The sequence below is a fragment of the Lissotriton helveticus genome, chromosome 1_1 (genome assembly GCF_964261635.1).
Source record: "Lissotriton helveticus chromosome 1_1, aLisHel1.1, whole genome shotgun sequence".
Taxonomy (NCBI): domain Eukaryota; kingdom Metazoa; phylum Chordata; class Amphibia; order Caudata; family Salamandridae; genus Lissotriton; species Lissotriton helveticus.
This window is the reverse complement of record NC_136057.1, coordinates 351,575,939-351,602,703: the sequence shown is the minus strand read 5'-3', so window position 1 is coordinate 351,602,703 and position 26,765 is coordinate 351,575,939. Positions and strand designations below refer to the sequence as shown.

At 46.8% G+C, this 26,765-nt stretch overlaps 1 protein-coding gene across 1 annotated transcript in view; it reads left to right on the top strand.

Annotated features, from left to right (window-relative positions):
• The window catches only part of GPR19 (G protein-coupled receptor 19), a 185,303-nt gene extending 160,338 nt beyond the window's left edge, over positions 1-24,965 (top strand). The window contains exon 3 of the mRNA XM_078673562.1: positions 18,549-24,965. Within this exon, the coding sequence (XP_078529688.1) occupies positions 18,574-19,833 (1,260 nt within the window). The 5' untranslated portion in view covers positions 18,549-18,573 and the 3' untranslated portion in view covers positions 19,834-24,965. The remainder of the gene's footprint in view (positions 1-18,548) is intronic.
• The last annotated feature ends 1,800 nt before the right edge of the window (positions 24,966-26,765 follow it).

Genomic DNA, 26,765 nt, shown 5'->3' with positions numbered 1-26,765 from the left:
CCCAACCCCTACTTAATCGCGGACGGGCTGCTGGCGCACCAAAGGCAAGCCCGTCTGCACCCATCCACGACAAGCGCCAGGGACCCTGGTCCCCCGATCCCCTGCCGTTACGACCCCAGCACCCTCCACGCACTCAACGCCGGATGCAGCAGCAACTGCCAGCTCCAAATGTCGAGCAACACCCAAGGCCCGATCTCCTGCCATCACTGCCGCCGCACCTTCATCCACCTCCGGACCCCGGCAGCAACCCCCAGCCCACCGGAGGCACACAAACCACTGAACTGCATCCTCTTCAACATGCGCTCGTTGCACAGACATGCCATAGAAATCTTGGACCTCCTCAACACTCCTGCGCCTGGGGTCACCTTCCTCACAGAGACCTGGACCAATGCCAGCTCCGCACCAGACATCGCAACCGCCATCCCAGATGGATACAAGATCCTGGGAAAAAGCCACCCCACTCGCCCCAGAGGAGGCATTGCCATCATCCACAAAAGCTCCCTCCGCATGACAACCACGGACCTGGATGACGCCTCACCCCCATGAAACATCTCCACTTACAGATCTAGATCAACCCCAAAACGATGATCAGCGGAACCCTTGTCTAGAGACCGCCTGACCCCCGCGCCCCTTTCACCAACATCATCACTGACCTCATGGCACCCCACACCAGCGCCTTCACAGACTACATACAACTCAGAGAACTAAACTTCCACCTGGATAACCACAAAGACTCCAATACCACCACCCTCCTAGAGAATTTCACCAACATAGGACTGAAGCAAATTCTCTCCGCTCCCAAACACACCGCAGGACACTCTCTCAACCCTGTCTTCTCAGGAGGAAACAGCATTTTCTTCAGCCACACCATGGAACTGCTCCGGACAGACCACTACTGCATCCGTTTGTCCTTTAGAAAACAAACCGCACACAAGCCCATGCGCTGCCTCCCACGCAGAAGCTGGAACAAAGTCACCGAAGAACACCTCCCCTCCACCCTCTGCAGCACTACCCCTCCCCCAGTGAGGCCAGACACCAACATCGCGGCAAGCAACCTCCACCGATGGATTACCAACTGCGCCGACACACTCGCCCCTTCCGGAAGGCTACAGGACGACACAAGAAAGCAAGCTGGTTCACCACGGCACTCCAAGAATCCTAGCGCTCCTGCCGACAACTTGAAAAGAGATGTAGAAACAGCAAAACTCCTGAAGCACGCACCACCTACAAAAACAGCCACCACAGCACACCACCAACTCATCAAATCCACAAAAAAGAACTCCCTCCAAGACAGAATCCTCTCCATCATACAGGACATTTGCTAAACATGACAGCAAAACGACAAACGTCCCACCCTCTCAAGACCTCTGCAACAGGCTCAGCTCCCACCCCCAATGACGACAGCCAACAGACCCTACTCAAGTGGACCCCGCTCACGACAGAAGACACCTTAAAGACCATGAAGAGCATCCACTTCAAGGCACCCTTAGACCCCTGTCCGCCCCTCAACTTCCACAGGGCCGCCACAGGCACTGCACCCGAGCTACGTCGAATGATCAACTGCTCCCTTGAGACCGCCACATTTCCCAATGACTGGAAGCACGCCGGAGTCAACCCCCTCCTGAAGAATCCCTCTGCAGATCCGACGGATCTCAAGAACGTCAGGCCCATCTCGCTGCTCCCATTCACAGCCAGGGTCATCGAAAAGGCCGTCAACACCAAGCTAGCAAGCTTCATCGAAGCCAACAATGTTCTAGACATTTCCTGATCCCAATTCCGCAGCAACCACAGCACCCAGAACTCCCTCCTTGCCGCCACTTATGACATCCACGCCCTTCTCGACCAGGGCCAAATGGTAGCCCTCATCCTCTTGGACCTATCTGCAGCCTTCGACACCGTCTCCCACTGCACACTAGCCACCAGACTCCACAAAGCGAGCATCCGTGGAAAGGCCCTAGACTGAACATGCTCATTCCTCACAGGCATAACACAGAAAGTCCGACTCCCGCCCTACCTCTCACAACCATGTTCAAGTTCAAGTTCGGGCATTTGTATAGCGCACTACTCACCCAGAGGGTCTCAAGGCGCTTGAGGGAGGGTGGGTGCATTTCATATCGAATAGCCAGGTTTTTAGTTGCTTTCTGAAGGAGAGGTGGTTCTGTGTAAGTCGAAGGTGAGTGGGGAGAGAATTCCAGGTCTTGGCTGCTAAGTAGGAGAAGGATCTTCCTCCCATGGTGGATCTGCGAATGCGCGGAATTGCGGCGAGGGCTTGATTGGATGATCGTAGTTGGCGGGTGGGTGTGTAGAAGGACAGTCGTGTGTTGAGGCATTCAGGTCCTAGGACGTAGAGGGCCTTGTGTGCGTGGGTTAGGAGACGGAACGTTATTCTCTTGTTGACGGGGAGCCAGTGGAGATCCTTCAGGTGACGAGAAATGTGAGCCTGACGGGGGATTCTGGCTGAGGCGTTTTGGATGCATTGGAGTTTATTCTGTAGTTTGGCTGTGGTTCCGGCGTAAAGGGTATTTCCATAATCCAATCGGCTGGTGATCAGTGCGTGGGTGACTGTCTTTCTTGTTTCGGTGGGGATCCAGCAGAAGATTTTTTTGAGCATGCGTAAGATGTTGAAGCATGAAGATGAGACGGCGTTGACTTGTCTGGTCATCGAGAGGGAGGAGTCTAGAATGAAGCCGAGGTTACGAGCATGATCTGTAGGTATGGGTGCTGTACCCAGGGCCGGTGGCCACCATGAGTCGTCCCAGGCAGAGGGGGATGATCCTAGGATGAGGACTTCCGTTTTGTCCGAGTTTAGTTTTAGACGGCTGTTCTTCATCCATTCGGCTACTTCTTTCATTCCTTCGTGTAGATTGGTTTTGGCAGTGTTTGGGTCTTTGGTAAGGGAGAGGATCAGCTGGGTGTCGTCTGCGTAGGAGATGATGTTGAGGTTGTGTTGGCGCGCGATGGATGCGAGGGGACTCATGTATACGTTGAAGAGGGTGGGGCTGAGTGAAGATCCTTGTGGTACACCACAGGTGACTTCAGTGGCCTCTGATTTGAAAGGGGGGAGGCGGACTCTCTGGGTTCTCCCTGCGAGGAACTAGATGATCCAGTCCAAAGCTTTTCCTTGTATTCCAACATTGTTGAGGCGATGGATGAGGGTGCTATGACATACTGTGTCGAAGGCGGCGGAGAGGTCGAGTAGGATGAGGGCAACTGTTTCTCCGTTGTCCAGTAGCGTTCGGATGTCGTCTGTAGCTGCGATGAGGGCGGTTTCGGTGCTGTGTTTGGCACGGAAGCCGGACTGTAAAGGGTCGAGGGAATTGTTGGATTCCAGGAAGGCGGCGAGTTGGCTATTGACGGCTTTCTCAGTGACTTTGGCAGGGAATGGGAGGAGTGAGATGGGGCGGTAGTTCTTAAGTTCAGAGGGGTCTGCTGTGGGTTTCTTCAGAAGGGCGCTGAGTTCGGCATGTTTCCAGCTTTCCGGGAAGGTAGCGGAGTTGAAGGAACAGTAGATGACATCGCGGAGATGGGGTGCGATGATGGAGTCTGCTTTGTTGAATATGTGGTGGGGACATGGGTCGGTTGGCGATCCTGAGTGAATGGAGTTCATCAGGCGGATGGTGTCTTCAGTCGTGATTGGGTTCCAGGCGAAAAGGTTGTGAGAGTGCTGTTTTGGTTCGGAGGTGGGTGGAGTGGGCTGTTCATCGGACTGGTTTTCAAAGCTGTTATGTATGTCGGCGATTTTGTTGTGGAAGAAAGAGGATAAAGAGTCGCAGGGGTCTTGAGAGGGAGTGATGTCGTTGGTGCCGGCGGTGGGGTTGGTAAATTCTTTGACGATGTTGAATAGTTCCTTGCTGTTGTGGGCGTTGTCGTCGAGTTGATCCTTGAATGCAGATTTCTTGGTGGATCGGATCAATTGGTGGTGTTTGCAGGTGGCGTCCTTGAAGGAGGTCTGGTTGTCAGTAGTTGGGTTTTTTCTCCAGGTTTTCTCGAGAGTACGACATAACTTCTTGGAATTCTTAAGGTCAACGTTGAACCAGGGGGCCTTTTTGCTACCTTGTTTGATCTGGTGGTTTTTCAGGGGTGCTAATTCGTCAGCGCAGTGGGTGATCCATTGTGTGAGTTTGGTGGCAGCTTGGTTTGGGTCCGCTGATATGGCAGGAGGGTTTTGGTTAAGCGATGTGAAGAGTTGGTCGGTGGTGATTTTGTTCCAGTTTCTTCGGGGAATAGGTTGTGGGGGGTTGTGGGTCGTGGTCTTTTTGTAGCTGAGGTGAACGCAGTTGTGGTCCGTCCAATGGAGAGCTGTGGTGTGGTCGAAGGAGATGTGTTTGCTGGAGGTGAAGATAGGGTCGAGCGTGTGTCCGGCAAGGTGGGTGGGGGTGTCGACAAATTGTTTGAGTCCGAGATTGGCTAGGTTGTCCAGAAGAGTGGTGGTGTTGCTGTCGTTATTCTTTTCCAGGTGGAAGTTGAGGTCTCCCAGTAGAATGTAGTTCTCGGAGGTGAGGGCATGTGGGCTGATGAAGTCAGTGATGTCTTCGCTGAATTGTGTGCGGGGACCTGGTGGTCTGTAGATGAGGGTGCCTCTGAGTGTGGTTATGGGGTCGGTGTGGATCTGGAAGTGGAGGTGTTCGGCGTTCATGAGGTTATCGTCGGAGCTGGTCGTTATTCTGATGGTATTCTTATGGACGATGGCGATGCCTCCTCCTGTTTGGTTGGTGCGGTATTTTCGGGTGATTTTGTATGAGTCCGGGATGGCTATGGCGATGTCGGGTGCTGATGAGGCATTCATCCAGGTTTCTGTAAGGAAGGCGACGTCCGGCGATGTAGTGTCGAGTAGGTCCCAGAGTTCCGTGGCATGTCTGTGGATCGAGCGAGTGTTCAGCAGGATGCACTTCAGGTGGTTGGAGTTGGAGCTGTGTTTGGAGGTAGTGGATTTGGTGTGGGTCCTTGTGCAGGCGAACTTGCATGAGTGGCAGGCGAATGGACCATGGGTGTGTCCTGGGGCAGCCACGCAGCATTGTGGAGTGCGTCCGGGGTTAAGGGCGAAGAGGGTAGCGGTGTCATACGTAATGCGGGAGGAGTGGGTTGTGCGAGGACTAGGGGGTCTGGCGCTGGGCGCGGTCCAGGCGCGGACGGGCGTAGACGGGCTTACCTTTGGCGCACCTTCGACGCGCATGGGGCGCGACCGCTGCGCGATACCGCTGCACGCGGAGGCATCTGTCATATGTGGATAGTGGAGGGAGAGAGGGGCGAGGGAGGGGCAGCTGGGAGGCGGGATCGGGGTGGAAGGCCGGGCAGGGAGTCACAACAACAAACAATCAACAAAATGGCTGCAAGCCAAACGCCAAACACGATTGGGGCACACAGAGAATAAGCGCGACGGAAACGCTAGTGGCGCTGGCACAGTCAGGCAAAGATGAACGTTACAGGCAGATTAAATATCAGTGGCAATGCAAATCTAGTCAAAGCGCACTATCGTACTATAGCGCTAATATGCAAATATGCGAGGCGATCAGGCACTAGGGATGTTTGGCAGCAATGCGAGCAAGCACACAGCAAATGGGAGGTATAGCGCTACGATACCACGAGCGCCGATCACACCAGGGAGCAGAGAGGAGCGACCGCTTCAGAGGGAGTCTGGACGGTCACCATCAGAGACCAGATGGGGAGTACTCTAGGGATCCTCCCTCAGCCGCACCATCTTCAACATCTACATGCCCCCCTCGCAACCATCATCAGAAACCACGGGCTCAACATTGTCTCCCACACCAATGACACCCGGATCATTCCCTCACCAAGGAATCCAACATCTCCAGGCACACCTTCCAGGAAGGGATGAAAGCCGTTATCACCTGGATGAAGGACAGCTGCCTAAAACTCAACTCTGTAAAAACAGAAGTCCTCATGCTTGGCTTCACCCTCTCAGCTTTGGACGACACCTTGTGGCCCCCCTGCCCTCCAAAACCCAACCACCCCAACAGACCGTGCACGTCACCTCTGCATCATATTGGACTCCTCCATCGCTCACTATGAACCGCCAGATCAATTCTGTATCCTCGGCCTGCTTCAACACCCTCTGCATACTCCGTAAAACTTTCAGATAAATCCCCTCGGAATTCAGAAAACGGTCACGCACGCCCTCATCACCAGCAGACGGGACTACGGCAACGCCCTCTACGCCGGAATCAACAAAAAACTCCTCCGCAAGCTCCAGAATGCCGCAGCCAGACTAATTCTTGACATCCCCCGGCACAACCATATCAGCCAACACCTCTGCGATCTCCACCGGCTCCTCGTCGAAAGACGAACAACTTTCAAGCTCCTCATGCACGCATACAAGGTTCTCCACAACATCAGACCACAATACCTCAACAACAGTCTCTCCTTCCATGCCCCTCTGTTTAGCTGGCCTCTCCCTGGCCACAGTCCCACGCATTTACATGAACAGAACGGGTGGAAAGTCCTACCTTGCAGCTAAGACATGGAATGTCCTTCCCCTCCATCTCCGGCAAAGACCCACTCTGCTCCAGTTCACTAAAAACCTCAAGACCTGGCTCTTCAGATGACCCCAACAGAGCTGCACATTTCCCCCCTACCCTTCCTAGTAGCGCCTTGAAACCCTAAAGGGTGAGTAGTGCGCTATACAAACCCCTGATTGATTGATCCATTCCAGATAGACTATATCAACCTGTAATCCTTTTACCGATGCTATGGTCTCTGTGTCTTGTACTTGTTTTGTGTCACATGTCTTGTAAAGCGCTCTGGTACCCTCAGGTCTAGCCAGTGATATATAAAACTGTCAGAATAAATGCATCCACAAAGGAAACTTGATTTTGCCTTGGTCAGATCATTATGCTTGTTTCATTTCTGTTAATGTACAACGTTCATAAGCCCCTCCCACCCTAAAGCAACCAAACAAATGGTGACTATCCCTGAATGGATTTTTTTTTCCTTTTAAATACGTACACTAAAATAATTCCTTAGGTTCTTTCTTTGACTGTAAGCTAGATGAGGTTAAAGATGTGACCTTTCTTTTGCCCAGATTGAGAAAACAACCTTACAACTTACCTTCCAAAACATTTCAGCAAGCACCAAACAGTAAATACCAATGCAATTCTCGTTTTAACAAAGATCTTGCATTTCAAAAACATATCCTATACCTTGGAGGCTAAGCTGGTCTATCAGTCAATATTAGTTAATTAGTAGTCTATGTTTTACCTGTCAAAAAGTAGTTACTTTATTGATACTCCGTTTTTTAACTTTTCGAACCTGCCAAGAGAACTTTTTAAGGTCTTCATGACCCTGTCTGCTCCCATTTCAAACAATACCACAGAAGATCCACAGCACACACTGTGTGACCAGTTGACAGCTTATTTTGTGAGTAAAACCAAAAATATTCGTACTGACATCAGTAAGGCGACTGTTTCTTTTACTCCATCTATACGCAATCCGAACTTAAGCTGTCCTACTAAATCGTTGACTTTCCCTGAGGTTAGGTCAACTATTTAATTAGAAAAGTGTCTGGTTCACCCATATAGCTCAGCTAAAGTTACAAAATAGCTCGAACAGTGCATGATCCCTGACTTTACTTTTTTGTTTAATCATTCTTTCAGTCAGGCAAGGTGCAGTGCTCCTAGAAGACTGAGGTGGTGAAGCTGCTGTTGCAAAACACCACTCTGGCTTCTGAGGATGTTAACAATAATCGCAGTGGCGGCTGGCATTTAAGGAGGGTGGTGAGGCGGCAGGGAAAAAAATAAGTTATAAATGCATTAAAAAAATATTTACACTTGCCTTTAATCCTGGTGCAACGTCCTCCTCGCTCTGGTCTTCGGCAGGCATCCTCCAACGTGGGATCGAGAAACTGTGTAACCAGTCCTCCCGCTGCTTTCATGCAGCATGAAAGAAGGTCCAGAATTGGAGGGAGTGGCCTCCTTCGGCACTCCTGTGGACACTGGAGCCCTGTGATGTGGGTTCGAGAGGTTTAAACTGCACATGTTTGGCTGGCCGTCGTAAGACAACCCGGCCAAAAAGACATGCCCACTTTAAACCTAAAGTGCCCTGTCCAACACTGCTTTCTACTGCTGCCTGACTGGCAGCAGCAGAAATCAGAAAGCCCCACCCCCTGTCCCGACGCTCAGCTCAGGACGGGGTTTTGAAAAAAAAAATGGTAGTAAATTAACTTTATTACCATTTTATTTTCCATATCTGGGGGGAAATTGGTTAGTGAGGCGACACTCTTCCACCTTAACTGAGGAGCCGCACCTGAATAATCGTTGTTATGGAATGGTTACGACAGGTGGCCTTGGCTCCCTTGTAACTTTGGTATATTTGGTAGTCCCACAGCATTCAATATTGTCCCCTCTACTCTTTAACCTCTATGTTGCTCTTCTGCCTTTGGCCTTAATGGACATAGGCATCCATTTCTACATGCATCTCGATGAAACTGAGTTGTTATTCAAACTTCATCCAACGACAAGTAATGAAGACTGGGGGCCAGATATACCAATTTCTCATGCAGCGCAGTGCAGCAACCGCAAATGCTGCGTTGGGTAAGAAGGAAAGAGCAGGAGGGTGTCAAATTTACTGAAATATGGCACTCCTTCCCTCTCCCTAACTGCCGGCGTTGAAATCAGCCTTTGTGCACCATGAAGACATCTTTGCGGCATAGTGCAAGTGTGTCTCCGTGAGTCAAGCATAGGTTTTGTACTGGAAGGATACACTTCCAGTCCAAAATACTATGCTTAGACTAATTTAAGCAATTTCCCACTTTGTAGTGTGCTGTACAGTGCAGCACACATGTGATGTCAGAAAAAGAAAGCAAAAAAACATTCTCCTTCATTGCGCCTGGTTGAAGGGTGCGCTATTTTCTGGTCTGGCGCTAAACCCTGTTTACTTTATTTAGTAAATTGGGTTTAGCATCAGAAACCTTGGATGGTTGCATGGGGTTTTCCATGCAACCATCCATGGTACGCCCCCTTGGTGCTAAGTAATTACGGTGTTGCTTTCACGTTATTTCCAGCGCTAAACAAGTTAAGTGCTGGAACGAAAACCAGACAAAAAGATTTTGCGCAGATTTTCGTCACTTTTGTGATGCAAACAACATCAAATCTTACTAAATATGCCCAATCTTGTCAAATTCACTGTTTTGTCAGACATTGGATGACTTGGAAACTGTGCCCTGCCTCTGTTGCATCAGCTACCGTGAAAAATCGTGCAGTTTTGCTTGATGCCAATTCCTCCTTAAAACCGAAATTATTAGGGTAACTGGCACTGAATAGTCCTGCCCACGAGCGGGATCCCGGAGCAATAGCCAATAATATGCATATATCTACATATATACACATATAAATACCCATATATATATAGATAATATGCATATACATATACATATGCAGCCTTAAACAAACCATATTAGGCTCCAAAACTGCCATTATTGCATGTAAAATTTTGACATTTGACCAAATAAAGACATATAAATCACCATATATGATACATGTAAAGAAGAAAACTGCCCCGAGTTTCTTTGAAACACACAACCTTTATTTTCAAAGGTAAAAACAGGCAGGATCATAGAGGCAGGTTTAGCCTAGACAGACTGCATACGAAACCATTGGAAAATTGGCGCGGTGCCTTTTAGACCTCCAGGAAACCCCCAGGCTCCCATCATGCACCACAGGTGACAGTTAGGTCAGTTCTTTTTTCCGGCTCCTTCTGTGAGGATCCTGGAGCATTGAGCTTGCCAGTTGGTGATATTTTATCACTTCTTTCTGGTAGAAACGTAATTTTTTGGACTTCACTCGACGTCTTTAGTCTCTATCTGACTAATTAAGAAATTTTTTCTGACTTTTGCCTATTTTTTCCAGTCAAAATGCCAACCTTATTTAATAAGTGCCCGGCCTGTAGTAAAAAGATGGCCAAGTCAGACCCTCATTCGGTCTGTACTCCTTGTTGGCCTTCAGCCCACAAGCCAGACCAATGTTACCACTGCAGCACGTTTTCCAAGAGGACCCTTAGAGAGAGGGAGAAGCTCAAGCTGCATTCCCTTCATGAGAGAGGAGAAACAGTGAGTGGGCGAGAAGAGCATCATTCCAGAAAGCCCTCTTCTCATCCTAAAGAGCGCAAGGAAAGAGGTGAAAAAAGAAGGTATCGGTCTCCTTCTCCGTCGAGGGACAGATCTTCATCCAAGGTACTTCTGTGCTCAGAATCGGCGTCTAAATCACCGTTGAGAAGTCTGTCGTCGTCGAAACATCCCTCGTCGTCGAAGCATCCTTCGTCGTCGAGACATCCCTCGCCATCAAGACAAGGTGAGAAGAAACAGAGGATGAGGGCTCAATCCACGCGCAGGCGGTCCAAGTCTAGCTCGCCTACGGCGGCAAGAGGTCGGGACTCGACGTCGATCCATCAACGTCGAAGTTCACCGCCGAGAGGCTCTGGACCGACGTCGAGATCGCCGTTGACGGCGAGAGGTCCACTGGCATTGACGTCGAGCCGAACACCAAGGGCTTTGACGCCGAAGAGAAACAGTCACTCGACGTCGAGACACATGCCGTCGACGCCGAAAAGATCGACGTCGAAGAGATCGCCGTCGAGGAGATCGCCGTTGAGATCAAGAAAAAGGCCTTCTGGGTCTAGGAGGTCGAGATCCAGGTCGACGTCGAGGTCGCCGTCGAGGAGATCAAAATCGGCTTCTCCTCCAGCGAAGAGACCTAGGGCGACGTCGAAGGACCGTTCGACTTGTGACGCCCCGGTGGTATCTTCAAGGAGTGCTTCTTCCTCCCAGGGTTTCAGATCGTACAAGTATCTCCAGAGCCCTCACCAGCACCGTCTCCAGCCCGACCAACCAATATCTCGTCAAGATGGCTAGGAGATATCAGAGAGTGGAAGATCCGCAGAATTAACCTACCACGGTCTTCTTCAAGGTCAAGGTCACCTTTGATACAGTTAGTGCATTCTTCTGGGAGACGCGAGCGGACCATGCCAAGAAGATCCCCATCGGTGAGGAGGAGATCATCACGCTCTCCTAGGAGTGGAACATCACGCTACCGATCTTCTAGAAGGCGAAGCTATAGGTCCTCCACAGGGTCGTCGGATTCCAAGGCAGACTGTTCTCCAACTCTTTCCTCATCTCCTCCAAGCAGAATATCACCCATCGATGATGTTCTAACCTTTAATGAGGTTCTCTGCCGTGGGTCTGCTAAATTCCACATTGAAATGCAGGTCTCTACCACCAAGACACAGTGATATTTGAAACCCTGCAGCAAAACTCCTCCTCGAGACCTTTGCTTCCTCTAGTGCCTGGATTGTTGGAGCCTGCGTTGCACAAGTTTCTTACTCCAGCAGCAGTGGGGGCTGTACCATCTAGGACCTCAAAGAAATATAAGGCTCCTGATAATGACCCTTTCTTCCTGAGGGCTGACCCTCCACCGGACTCTGTTATTGTGTTGGCGGCACGAAAGAATCAGACAGGGCCCCCTGATAGAGACAGTAAGGCTATGGACTCTGTAGGGAAGAGAATGTGTACTACCTCGGCTTCCTACATGAAAGTAGCCAGCGCCTCGGCCCGGCTGGGTCGATATGATCGTTCTTTATGGGACTCACTGCACGCTTCACAGAGAAGCTCCCTAAAGAGGACAAACACGATTTTGTTGAAATCCTGCATGAAAGTGGCCTAGTAGCCAATCAAGTGATCAGTGCAGCGGTGGATGCGTCAGATCTAGCTGCACATGGCTACCTGCATGGGATCTGTGCTCGACGCTCAGCATGGCTGAGGCTCACAGGACTGAAACTTGAAGCACAGCATCGGATTCTTAACCTTCCGTTCAATGGGTCATCACTCTTCGGATCTCATGCCGATGATGAGATGTCTCGAATGAAAACCGAGCTTAATACCGTTAAAGCTGTGGGTCTCGAAAAGAGGAAGGACTTCAGGCGACAGTACCGTCCTTACGACCGACGACAAAACCAATAGAGTGTTCAAACCCCTCAATGGTCCTCGCAACAAAACCAAGGAAGGTCACAATTCTCCCAGCGTCGTCCTGGTAGAGAAAGAGGTGGCAATTCAAGACAGTCCACACCTGCTGCCAAGCAACAGCAACAGATGTGAGCGCTTGCTTCCCCTATCTCCGTTACCCACTCCGGTGGGGGTAAGTGTACGGTTTTATCTGGAAGAGTGGACAAAAGTCACGCTAGACAGGTGGGTGCTGAATATTGTAAAGAATGGGTACACCATCAAATTCACGTCCCCGCTACCTTCCATTCCTCCTCAAAAGACTGTCACCCATCACATAAATCTTTTGAGGGAAGAGGTGTCTGCTCCACTCCTAAAGAACGCCATCGAGGAGGTCCCATGGCAACAACGTCGGCAAGCGATCTACTCCTGATATTGTTTGGTCCCAAAGAAAGGTCCAAACAAGGAGTTCAGGCCTATACTAGATCTCAGACGTCTCAACAGATTCATACTCCGAGAAAAGTTCAGAATGCTGGCATTACATCAAATAATACCGCTTCTGCATCAAGGGGACTGGATGTGTTCCATAGATCTTCAAGATGCTTATTTCCACATACCAATCTCTCCAAAGCATCGGAAGTTTCTACGGTTTTGCATCCAATCAAACCACTTCCAATTCACGGTCCTGCCTTTCGGGCTGAAGTCGACCCCCTGCACTTTCTCAAAGTGCATGGCAGTAGTAGCGGCTTTCTTGAGGAAACAGCACATATTCGTCTATCCTTACCCAGACGACTGACTTCTCAAGAGTGCGTCTCCCACTCTTCTGCAACAATATCTCGAGCAATGTATTCATCAGTTGCATCGGCTCGGACTGCATGTAAACTTCAAGAAGTCCATCCTCAATCCAACACAGAGGATACACTATCTAGACGCAACTCTGGACTCAGTCAACCCAAGAACGTATCCTTCGGAGGAGAGACTATCATCCATTCTTCTCAAGTGTCGAACTCTCTTGAAGACACCTCAGCCTACGGCCAGACAGATTTCCTCCCTACTGGGGTCTATGGCCTCGTGCATATTTCTCTTTCCAAATGCCAGGCTTCACATGAGACCTCTGCAGCAGACTCTGGAGGATCAGTGGTCCCAGATCTCCAATCACTGGGAGGACAGGTTGTCTATACCTCTGTCAGTCCGACTCTCCATCAGATGGTGGACGCGACAGATTCATCTCATCGTGGGAGTCCCTTTTCAAGAGGACAGGCCTCAACAGACTCTGGTGACGGATGTGTCCCTTCAGGGATTGGGCGCTCATATGGGATCATTGCAGGTCCAAGGAATGTGTTCAGAGAAAGAGCAACTATACCACATAAACATGCTGGAGCTCAGAGCTGTACATCTAGCTCTCAAAGCGTTCTTCTCGTCAATAACATCGACCTCTCTGCTTGTTCAGACGGACAACACAACAACGATGTACTACCTGAACAAGCAGGGCGGAACAAGATCCAGACCCCTGTCTCTGGAAGCACAGACAATTTGCAAATGGCTTCTGGCACGAGTTATGAGAATATCTGCAGTCCACTTACCGGGCGTACTCAATGTTCAAGCGGACAACCTAAGCAGGCACTTCGCAGAAGCGCACGACTGGGTGTTAAAACAAGAAGTGGTACAAGACATCTTCCACAACTGGGGAACACAAGACATCGATCTTTTTGCAGACGCGGAAAACGCAAAATGCCGCGTCTTCGCCTCCAGGTACCCGCAACCAGCGTCCAAGGGGAATGCTCTGTGGATAGACTGGTCAGAGACATTACTCTACGCTTTTCCACCAATTCCACTCATTCCCTTGGTGATCACGAAGCCTTACGAGGCCAAGACAGACATGATCCTGGTTGCTCCAGATTGGCCTCGCCAGTGGTGGTATCCGGACCTTCTTCACCTATCCAAAGTACCACACAGGAGGCTGCCATGTCATCACAATCTGCCGACCAGGGCCAGCGGCAAGGTGTTCCACCCCAACCTGCCATCCCTGAGGTTAGCAGCACGGCTCCTGAGCTCATCCAATACCGACATTTAGGCCTCTCACAGGACGGCATGCAGATTTTAAAAGAGGCCAGGAGAGCTTCCAAAAGAAAGTCTTATGCTTTTAAGTGTAAGCGTTTTTTCATGTGGTGTACTGCTGAAGGTCATGACCCTATTCGAGGTCAAGAACAGGTACTGTTGCCATACTTACTGCCTGTGGCCAAAGCAGGTTTACAGTATTCCTCCATAAAAGTTCACCTGGCAGCGATAACAGCATATAGAAAGTCTCCCACTCAGGCTTCTTTCTTTCAAATGCCAGTTGTTAAGGATTTCCTGGAGGGCCACAAGAAAGTCTATCCTCCTGTTAGGGCCCCTTCTCCTCCCTGGGAGCTAAATGTGGTCCTATCTAAACTAATGGGCCCCCTGTTCGAGCCCATTCGTAAGGCTTCCTTACAACACCTATCATGGAAGACTGCTTTTCTCGTGGTAATCACTTCTGCACGCAGGGTAATCGAGATACAGGCCTTATGCTCTACAGAGCCTTAACTCGTTTTTCATGCAAATAGAGTGCTGTTACGTACTCACCCGAGGTTTCTCCCTAAGGTGGTCTCGGATTTTCACATTAACCAGGCAGTCACTCTTCCCACTTCTTTTTGCCAATATGGACACTCCGGCTGAGAGGGCTCTGCACTCTTTGGATTTAAAACGAGTGTTGAAATTCTACCTTGATAAAACAAAGAGTGTACGAAAGTCTGACCAATTGTTTGTAAATTATGGTCCGTTGAATACAGGTTTCCCTGACTCTAAAAGGTCCATTTCTAGATGGATAGTGTCATGCATTTTGTTATCTTATCAGTTGGCACAAAAGCAGCTCCCGGGCAAGCCGAGATCACATTCTACAAGAGGCAAAGCTGCTACAATAGCAATGCTTAGGAATGTACCAATTCATGAAATTTGTAAGGCAGCCACAAGGCGTTCAGTTCATACCTTCACACGTCATTACTGCCTTGATTCTGATACTCAGGCAGATGCTCAGTTTGGTCCTGCATCCCTGAGAAATTTGTTTGGGTAATGTCTGTTGGTAAAATGTTTTGGTAGGCTGGTATTCACCCGCAGGGTATGGGGATGGGCTTGCTAATCTATTTAGTGCTTATGACTATTGATGAGTATCCCCTGGAAGAGAAGGATAAGTTACTTACCTGTAATCCTAGTTCTCTTCCAGGGGTATACTCATCAAAGTCATAAGCAACCCTCCCTCCTCCCCAGACGAATACCAGACCTATATATGTACCTGTTACCCATGCTGTGATTACACTGTTATACGCCGTCCAAAAGAACTGACCTAACTGTCACCTGTGGTGCATGATGGGAGCCTGGGGGTTCCTGGAGGTTTTAAAGGCACAGCGCCAATGGTTTCCCATGCAGCCTGTATAGGCTAAACCTGCCTCTATGATCTGCCTGTTTTTACCTTTGAAAAGGTTGTGTATTTCAAAGAAACTCAGGGCAGTTTTCCTTTTTACATATATCATATAAGGTGATTTATATGTCTTTATTTGGTCAAATGTAAAAGTTTTACATGCAATAATGGCAGTTTTGGAGCCTAATATGGCTCAGGCTGTATATGTATATGCATAGTATCTATATATATGGGTATTTATATGTGTATATATGTAGATATATGTATATTATTGGCTATTGCTCCGGGATCCCGCACGTGGGCGGGACTATTCAGTGCTTATGACTTTGATGAGTATCCCCTGGAAGAGGACTGGGATTGCAGGTAAGTCACTTACCCTTACTTGGACCTGCCTACCAAATCTATCAAAAAGCTGCAATTGATTCAAAAGGCTCTGTTTTTCATCTTTCTTCGAATGGAAAATATTTGTTATCAGTTCCCAAAATTAAGACCTCTTCATTTTTAGGCAGTGCTTTCTCTCTCACACTGCGACAGCTTTGTTATTGAAAAATGGAGTACCATGTTTAAATTAGCTCCTTTGTAATTTTTGATTTGCCTAGCACCAAGAAGGATTGATGAACAGTATAAATAGTTTAAATTAATGAAAAAGACTGCTTACTCTTAGAGATATAAACCCGTTTTTCAACAGGCAGGTGCCTCTGGGACGTAGGCAGAACAGGGTAGGCACTTACATTCCATGTGATATATTGCAAAGTGGGTAGAACTGCAGAGGATTCATTTACCTGTCAGATAAACTCCTGGAATACAGGTGGGAATGGGGAAAGCAGTAATGTGTCAAGAGCCGCTGAAAGAGAGAGAGCACATATAGTTTAGTTGCTGCTATGCAGGTCCCTTAGTAATTGTATTTATTTTGTATGTTTGAATGCCAAAACCTATCACGGCCCATGTTCTGCTCACTAGGCCAGTTAGAGGCGGCCATTCTGCGTGCTTGTGGCGGAATCTAGAGATGAGAAGAGGGAGATCCGCCAAGCATGTGTGCGTTAGACGAATCTCTCATACACGCTGTTGTTGTACTAGTAGAACTCAAAGTACAGTGCTTTGTTCTGTATCCTTATTTCAGGAAGATCCAGGTCTTGACTTCTATTCTGACCTTCAGAGGCTCCTGCATACTTCAGAACTCAACTGTCGGGAAGTTTCGACGTTTTGAATGCTCTCCCTACAGTAGTGTATGTCTATTGGTGATGGTGTGGCAGGATTCGATTCCTGAGGAGAGTGCTCAGTAGAATTTAAGGTATCTCAGACCTTTCGCTTTGATGGCTTTGTGAATTGTGCACCATGCCTTCAAGGCAGAGCGCCTGTGCAGCGGGCGGAGTACTGATGCCACGTGTTTTTCGAAGGGAGATGTAGTAGCAGACTTTCTGATCTGTTTTGGAGGCTTTGTAATGTGTGTGTAGAAAGAAGCAGGGACTTGTAGGTTCATGCATAGTCCACCTTTGACAACTCTATCGTGAGAATGGCATGCATGTTGTGTGAATATCCCAGATGAGGGAAGAGTCGTTGCAGTGTCAGCACAGTACAAAATATTCTTCTTGTGACTTCATTTACATTTGGGTTCAGGGATAGTCTGGGATCCATGGTCACTTTGAGATTTTGGACAACCTTGATGTGGATGATGCAGTATCCAGCTCCCTGGGATTAGTAATAATTCCCCTGTCATCCTCTGGGTGTTGGAGGACTAGAGTTTTAGGTGGTTGATCATCCATACTTTCTTGGCCCAGCCACTAGTCTAGATGTGCATATGTCCTTGGGGTTTTCAGTTTTCAAGATAATCTGCGTGTTGTCTGCAGGGTTATAACATTTAGGTTGAAAGAGCAGATCAGGTTGAGGATGTAGGGGAGTGGACTTCGAGCAGATTGTTAACAATATGGTGCTTTCACCAGCCCCACATCCACCATCAAGGACCGCGTATGTCATCCACTGAGATGTATCCGCACCTGACCAAGAGGGCATTGCAACCTCTGGAATTCATGTATTAATGGGCGCCAGGGCGTTTCATCCACTGAGTTTTAACTATACTTGGTCACTTCATCCCTTGATATTTATTAATTTAGTCCTTTGCACCACGGAGTTTTATCCAAAGATTCAACCACACATTAGTGTCACGGTCATATGATTGTCGCCCCTGGGCATCAGGGCATTCAATTACTGAGATGCATCCACACTTGGATGGCAGAGCATTTAGTTCATGAGAATTATTCACAGCTGGGTGGTAGACGTTTCATCCACCGAGATTTATTTCCGTGTTTGAAAGGTAACTGCAAACTGTGGGTGCTAATGCACATTCTGAAGCAGGCTGACAGTCAAGAATGCCTCTGAATTATCAGAGGCAGGTCAGGGCCATAGACAATCATGTATAGGTTTGCCCTTATTAGCAAACTTCCCCAGACCAGCTCCTGGTAATCCCAAAAGCTGATCCAAGCGGTGTCGGGGATCATTAAGTACTATTGCCATGCCGAGGGAAGAGAATACAAAAAAACCTTGGTGTCTGCATTGCAAGGAAAGCAAAAAGAATCACTCTGGAATTGTCTTGTGAGTCCAGCTGTGAACAGAGGACTGTACCCAGTGCTTAATTTGAGCCGATGGGGCATTTCCCAAGAATAAGAGAGGGAAGCACACACAAAGGGAAAAGAAGGAGGACGAAAAAAATGGAAAACCCATCAGTAAGGGGGATGCAGGAACCTGCAAGAATGAAATAAAGTGACTAAGAGTGCCTGGTAGCGGATTAAAGAGGCCTGAGTTTAATTCAAAATTAGGTTGCCCTGGTATTCTGTGAGCGGACATATAATAGTGCCGTCTGCGGGCTGTTGAGCAGCGCTTTGGGCACCAGCATTCATTATTTTATAAATTAAGCACGGACTGTACTCCTGCCTCCTCCAGACCCTTAGAGTATGTCCACCAGCATGCATAAACCCGCCTTTCACTAAGCATTTGTAACGTGTCCACTGGTGTACATGTCTAGCCAACCCTTGGTCTCAAACACAGGATGTAGAAGCTTTTGCCGGGGTGCATACTTCAAGAGAAGATTGGGCATGATCAGAACTATGGTAATTGTAAATATTGGTCTGGTGGTGTTATTTTAACAAATTGTTCTTATTCTTTTCCCTGTAGAGATCAGAAAGCTAAAGAGAACATCATGGTCTTTGCCCTTCGAATGGACAACAGTCATCCATCCTTTGTTGTCCCTACTCTCCTTCTGCCGCTGCAGAACAGCAGTCCATCCGAACACCCAATGCTTCTGCAGAGCCCTGACATGACAAGCCAATACCGAGAGAACAGCAGGCATGGTGCCAACAGCACAGCCTCACAGGAGCACCTACAAGTACTCATGCCTGGGGAAGTCGTTGCAGCTAGCCTGGTTTTTGGGGTCCTCTGGCTGCTCTCTGTCTTTGGGAATGCATTGGTTTGCTTGGTCATTCACAGGAGTCGAAGGACCCAATCCACAACCAATTATTTTGTGGTTTCCTTGGCTTGTGCTGACCTGCTGCTAAGTATAGGCTGCACCCCCTTCGTGCTGCTCCAGTTCACTTCAGGTCGATGGGCACTTGGTGGGGTCATGTGCAAGCTGGTGAGGTATTTTCAATATCTGGCTCCAGGAGTCCAGATATACGTTCTGCTCTCAATCTGTGTGGATCGTTTCTACACCATCGTCTACCCTTTGAGCTTCAAGGTGTCCCGCGAGAAGGCCAAGAAAATGATTGCAGCTTCCTGGGTATTTGATGCAGCATTTGTTTCGCCTGTCTTCTTCTTCTACAACTCTGATCTAGGTAATCATTGCAACTACTTCTTACCAAACTCTTGGGATGGTGCCATTTACAGTGTGGTACACCTCTTGCTGGGGTACCTCCTCCCATGTGTCCTCATTGTCCTCTTTTATCAGAAGGTCATCAAGTACATTTGGAGGATCGGCACAGATGGGCGGACTGTGAGGCGGACTATGAACATCGTCCCTAGGACCAAAGTAAAAACTATCAAGATGTTCTTGATGTTGAATGCTGTGTTTCTGCTGTCTTGGCTGCCATTTTACATAGTTCAGCTCTGGCATCCCAGTGAAGCAGACAACAGAAAGAGCTCTATGGTGTTCATGGCCATTACTTGGATCTCCTTCAGCTCTTCTGCATCCAAGCCCACCTTGTACTCTATCTACAATGCCAACTTCAGGAAGGGGATGAAGGAAACCTTCTGCATGTCATCCATGAAGTGCTACCGCAGTAATGCCTACACCATCACCACCAGCTCCAGGGTGGCAAAAAAAAACTATGTTGGCATTTCTGAAATACCCGCCCCTGCTAAAACAATCACCAAAGATTCTATTTATGACTCGTTCGACAGGGAAGCAAAGGAGAAAAAGCTTGCCTGGCCAATAAACTCAAACCCGCCAAATACATTTGTGTAATGGAACAAAAGATTGTGTAATCGTTGGGCAAAATAATTTTTGCCGCAGCAACAGAGAGTTGGATGTTGGTTAATAGTGGACATCATAATTTTCAACACTCGTAGATTCATGGGAAGGTAGCCATATGTGACAAAGTACTGGGCTGTCAATTTTAATTTATTAATACGTTTATTAAAGCCATTCAGTCTTTATAAACTATAAAAATCAGTGTGAGGTGCCTACGCAGAAGTAACCCTAGAGTGGGGCTATATTTGAGAAGTCTCGCTATATACTATAAACGGATACTAAAGTTATTTGCATAGAGGCAAGAATGTATTTATAGTCATAACGTTTTAATAAAAAACATTGTGGCCTAACCACTCTCCACAATCTAAAGACAAGCTCGCTTACAGGAGCTAAAGACCCTGCTTATAAGAAAATAAAACATGCCAGGGGTTTATGAATCCAGACCCTCCATAGGCTTACCAAGTTCCCCAACAGCTATTTGAGAAACCACGACATTGCCAGTGCCTGAAGGTCCAAGCCTATGTGAGCTGCAGCTCTATTGCAGGGCAGCTAACAGACCGCATTTTTCGACTCCATGTTGTGGTGTCCTGTTCTCTTTCCTTCATAGTGATTTCCGGGAACTCCTTTTGTCACAGGCAGAATCCAATATTTCCCCTTAAAAGTGGGGGGCGCCCAAGTGTGCATACGCCCCACATGAGCCAGCCTAACTAACACTTCCTGCTTGCAAGTTCCCAACTATTTCCACTCAGTTTCTATTGTTTCGGACTCTGGGTAGTCAGGAACTGCGGTTTTTTCGAGTCAAGCTTTTCATGTGTTTATATACAAAGTCTAGGACCACTCTGTATTCTGAGGCGGAACAACAGTGACTAGCAAGAAATCGTGGTTCCGAAGAAATTGCTTTTACGAGGAATTTGGAAACATTTGAGTTGTCTGTGGCAGTGTTTTTAACAATTTGTGTCAGTTTTCCCTTTAAGGTTGGTCTAATTTCTCATATAAATATTATGTTTTTATTATACTCTCTTTTTTGCATTCATCGAAAATTAAAGGTACTGCAGGAGCAAAGAATGTATTGGATTTAAAGGGCAGGTCTTGTTGGCTGATTCACGTCTAGCCTGCGCTTCCTGCTTTGAATATTTACGTACCTTGAATTACTGTCCCATTTGCTAATAGTATCAAGGTAATTAAAGAGTCTTCTCCCTTCTGTGCAGAAGAGAGAAGCGGTCCCACAAGGAACAATCAACTGGTCACTTGATGTATGAGTCAGAGGACCTCTGTACAACGTGCAGTATTGGCGTTGGCCAAGCCTTCCGTCCTGCTGCGAGTGCTGCAGTCCCGGTTTCTTTAACCTCCACCACATTTTCAGGCGCTAATCTTCGAGGTTTACACATCCATTAACATCATCTGGAGAGAACATAGACTGTCTCAAGAATGGGTTTCTCAGGGTCCTTCAGAACTTGTTATTCTGGAAAAGGTAACCGTGGTTCTGTGGGACAAACCTCTTGCATCTGTACAAGGTCATTCCATCTTGGGGTAATTAGTTTGGCCAAGCCTTTCTAATGGTCTGGCTCACATTTCCCCACACCACCTAAACAGCCTAGAGAGCATACTGCTACTTAGCAATCTCGATTTCAAGATGATGTTGAAAAAGTAACATTGTGTGTTATATACCACACTGCCATGCCACTATTGGGTTACTTTGGAACAGTGTATGGTTTTGGGTATGTTGGGTTGCTGTTTCTTACATTTGAGGTTGGGCTTATGTTGGTGGAAAGCTAGCATTCCGATATCAGTTTGCTTGCAATGGTACTAATGTGGGATAGAGGGTTGTAGATAGTGGAGGTCTGGAAAGAAGTTTTAGTTATGAGGCAGACACAGCTCACATTCTTCACCCACACTAGGAATCCACTGATCGTTTATGTATTGCGGTTTTAAAGGTCTCCGCTCCCCGTTGTGTCATCTCACTTATCAGTAATTTCCAGAATACTAGATAATTTAGAGCATTCCAGAAATTTGGAGTCTATACACCCAAAGAAATGTTGCAATGTTGTAATATTTTAAACTTCTGTTCACATGTGGTTTTTGCATTAATTGGTGGTACCCGATTAGAACTCAGCAAGCGGTCTTCTCCTCCATGGAGTTTGGGACCATGTCTGTTCCCAGAATACTTTAAATTAAATCCTAGCTTCCACCAAGAGCCAGTGGAGCGTATTCAATTTTGAGTTGGTGTCACCATGTTTCTTCCAATTGAGATCCAACCTTGCTATGAACTTTCATGGATACTGTAACCTATCACTGAACGTTTTGGGTAACTCCATTTAGGCAAAATGGCAGTAGTTCAACTGCCTATACCTACTAGTCCTGTTAGCCCCATTGAGTGTTCTGTTTCAAGGTTTAACAGTGCCTTGCTGAACAATGTTAGTTGGAATAGCTTCCTTTTACAACCGGTTAGGGGGTAAATGAAAAGTTTGAATTAAAAAAATCCTAGTGTCCTTACCATCAGAGCTGGGGTTTTGACTGTTTCCATTACCGCAGACCATGCAAATGTGATTGCACTGCTGTGTTCTAACCAGAATTAACATTTCAGTGTTCTTATCACTAAGGCGCAGAAAGCTTTTCCTCATCAAGTTATGTGGTTGAAACATTCTACGCTATTAGCCTGGCTTCAATTTCCAAAACCGTTTTCCTCTTGGCAAGATTTCTTCATGCAATCATAGTGAATTTTTGGGAGAGAATGTCACTTCCCCTCAGTGCAGCTGTGCACAACTTCAGACCTCACATCCCCCGTTGGAGTAAATGTGTCCCTGTTCCACCTCGAGCGAACATTCATTGCTCAAGATTCGGTGATTGCCACCAAAGAGGGCTGTTTATTTTTCTCCGGTCACATTTGCATCACCCACAACTGAGATTTACTGTTTAAAGGAACAACAATTTTCAGATAGTAGTTCCAGGTCGTGTCTCCAGCTGTGGCTAAGCTATTCATTCCACTAATCTACGCCAGCAGACCTATGCCCACAATTGCCCCTATCTCTCAAGGGTATACATACATGTGTGTGTGTGTGTGTGTGTTCCTTCCAGACTGTAATCATCACAGCTTTTCCAGGTCCCCAGGTACTGTGAACATCTTTTTGCTAAACCGACACAAAATATCATGTTGGACCGAAGTCCATGAGAATGTAAAATTAAATACCAGTTAGCAAAACACGGTCAAAGCGCTACCCGTTGCACTCTAAATGGGGAGACTTCAGTTGGTTGTCCATCATCGTTCAACTCAAATATTTCTTTAAAGCCCCACCCCCATGAAAAGGAGAAGGATGGCTTAGGGCTCCCTTGAAGGGATGACAGGAGATCCTCACTGGACCTTATCCAAAAGTATACTTCAGTTTAGTTGTGTTGAATACACACCTTTCTCACGTAGGAAAAATGCATCAATGACCACAAATGTTTGATTTGCTCATGTTGCACACGCTACAAAACTTTCCAGTTTCTTGGCTCCGAAGCATACAGTAGAGGAGAACAAACAATTACAAAGGCTTCCAAAAGGTGAGGGCCAGAATCGAGGAAGCCGAGCGTAGGGAAAAATTACATATTTCAACCTGCATATCAAAATAGGATACATTAGGAAGATGCATAGGTCACAAAGTGTTACACTGTACATGGGATCTTGACGAAGTGATAGCGCATAAAATGGCCATAACCAGAGAGCACTGATGATGCCTAAAGTACATCAAACAAGCAATGTATGGATAACATACATACAGGTGTGAATAAGGGGCAGCATGCTTGAATCAGCGGCTTGGAATTGTGGTCTTGATCACTATTAGTGATTGTGACTGGTGGATCTGTTTATCCAGGTATGAATGAGTTTTCACCTCTATACCACCGAGGACACCCTTGGGAAATTTCCCATCATTCTTCGGTTGAGTGATTTCAAGATAGGAACAACCATATGAAAATCAGTCAGAGCTTGCTCCAGAGGCAAGTCTAGCCCGAAATGCAAGGCCTAAGCGCACCTCACCTTCTGACTTTATTGCATTGTCAATGTTCAGCTAACTCGCTGGATGCGTTTGTTCCCATCACTCCAACCCAATAGAGTTTGGTCATGTCCTTGTTCAGCACTGGTTTCTCTTCACACTTCGGTGCCTTATTAAACACCTCTTTAATGTTTCAGTTTATCCACCTGAACGTGTGTTTCTTTGCTCGTCTCTATGCTGTTCTTACTGCCTCGCTTGATAGCTGGAACAATATTTCTCATTTCCCCCTTGGTGCTTTGTTCTTTACTTTGAATTCTGTTTCTCTCAATCGCTCTTTTTTCATTGGCTAACAAAGTGTACTGTTAGGACAGGGCAAGTCGCCTTTTCCACACATACAATTTGTAATGCGACTGGTGCAGTACAACGCATAAAAAAGCTAGTAATTCTACCAGGTCCAAAGCTGAACGATTGGAAGTTAGGGGCATATTATCAAGAAACCGCGGTAACATTATCGCCGCTTTAGCGGCAGAAAACTGCTGCTGATGGGCAATAATGGGCTTGATAATACGCCCTATGAATTCCCATAGAAGCCCATGTTCACACCAGAACATGGGCTTCTCGGGAAATTCACAAGGGCACTGCACTTGCATCACCTTTTACCCCAGTATGCCACTCACCTGTAGCTCGCTTCACCTGTAGCTCGCTCCACCTGTCCCACCGTCTCCACCAATGTGAAGGCTTCGAATTGTGCTATAGAAGAGTCCGCACTGCCCATTTCTGCAGCACAGTAGATTTGAGTACTTATGCGCCAAAAACAATCATGTTCATGGTTCCCCATCTGATATGTCATATTTGCAACATGTAGTTGGCACAGATAGTATTATGGTTTAAATTCTGTGCCATGACCCACTGTTACATTTGCTATTCAAGAGGAACAACACTCAGGGAGCGGCGTTTGGCTACAGGCTACCCTTTCTCTGATGCATTGACCCCCCGCAGCCCCCACCTCCTCAGGACAGTAAAACAAAAACATATATATATATATATTTTCCGACAATGTGGCTGCATTCACCAGAGCATCACTGCAGCGGGTGCGAACGTTCAGCTCAGCCAAAAGCCAGGAGGCATCAATTTTTATACAAAGAAACGCCGCACTCGGGAACTTTACGTTTTTAAGGTTTAATTAAACAGAGCCCAGTGTGCAGACTGGGCTCTGTTGAATTAAACCTTAAAAACTTAAAGTTCCCGAGTGCGGCATTTCTATGTATAAAAAAATTAATTTATATATATATATATATATATATATATATTTGTGTATATATATATATATATATTGGGTTAGAATGTCACTAGTGGGTAAAAGTTTAAGCCATTGTCCTACATCAGCGCCTATTTACAATAAACATTCAACAATAAGGGTCAACAGTGTTGCTTCTCTCTGAATAGAAAGACCTTGGAAATACAACAGACGAGGGTCTCACCTCTGCAGCAGTTCCCTAGGAAGACCCATTCAAAGCCTGTTTTATTGTAAATTTAAAAAATGAGCTCTAAAGTAGTTGTTGAGATTTTTTGTCTTAATGCCAATATAAAGTTTTAACCTTTCTCAATCAAGGCAACCCTTTTTGAGCGTAGCCCATTCAGAAAGCTTATTGGCCAGTTCATCAGTGTTGGCATAACTGTTTGTTGAATTCGTTTTATAATGGCTTTTTGAACATATAGCACTGCCAAGGGGATTTGCACCAACACTCTGGATATGTCATAAAACACAAACTTTTCAGAACCACTATAGCTTTACCTATGATCGGACAGATTCTCTTCAAAACTACTGAAAATGTGAAGGTTTAGTGGCGCTCACATCTCACTTGACTAAGATTTTTTTCTAGTGGGTTTCTTGGTCAGAATGTCCCTTTTCAATGTAGTCAAGATGAAATCCACTTTTTGAAAATAATTTGGTCCAAGAAAGACTGCATGTGTACCAGTCTGTCAGTTGATTTATAGAAAAAGGTTTTCCATAATTTTAATTCACCACAATCATTGTTACTTTCTGGGAGGAACAGGCTTACTGATATTTTTTATATGAAAACGAGAGTTGAAAGAAAAAACACAAAAAATGTAATTTTTTAAAACTTGGTCAATATTCTTCTAGCAAAGTGTTATACATTTGTTGACATTTTCTGCCTTTTCATGTATTTTTAAATGAGCATCTCAACGCTCATGGCTTAACATTGCCACTCATTTGGGACAGCATACAGACAGACTTATTGTTTGGGCTCTTAAAGCGGGAAGGCACTGACAGGCTCAGCAGTGTTGGGTTCCGACTCCGCCATCTCTTGCTGGCATACAGAATGAACTCTGTCCATTTTGCATCTCCGGTTGCCAAACTCGGTGACTGAAAAAGGGCTGTCAATCTACTTGTTGTTATTCCCTCAAGGAACCTTTTGTATTTAGGTATCATTCTGTGTGCCGGCAAGGACAATGATACTATGCCTCCAAGAATGAGGACCTTCTCCTTCAATTTATCACCAGTGGTCGTCTGAAACGTTGAATCGCCTCAAAATGTTTGATGTAAAAATTATGTAGCAGTATTGTGCTTTGCCTCAACAAAAGAGCATTTTCGTGTTCCCTATGTAAGTGCCCGCACAGCAGTATGAGTGGAAAGTTGTCTAGGAGTGCTTGCTTTAAAAAATGTTGTTTGAACTTCAGGGATCTCACTCTAACCCAAATCCTCGTTTGTTACGAAGTTCTCATCAACAGACCCAAAGGCCATCGCGACTTTGGAATGTTGCGTCATCTTCTTCATCGTACTATCAATATGACTGGACGCAATCTCTACTCTACCACTTTACTTTCAACTTTCACTTATTGCTCTGTTGTGTTCTTATCAATTCATGTAAACATTCTTCTGTGTGAAAACTGTGTTTTTGAACTCTTTCACTGGCTTATACACAGAAATAA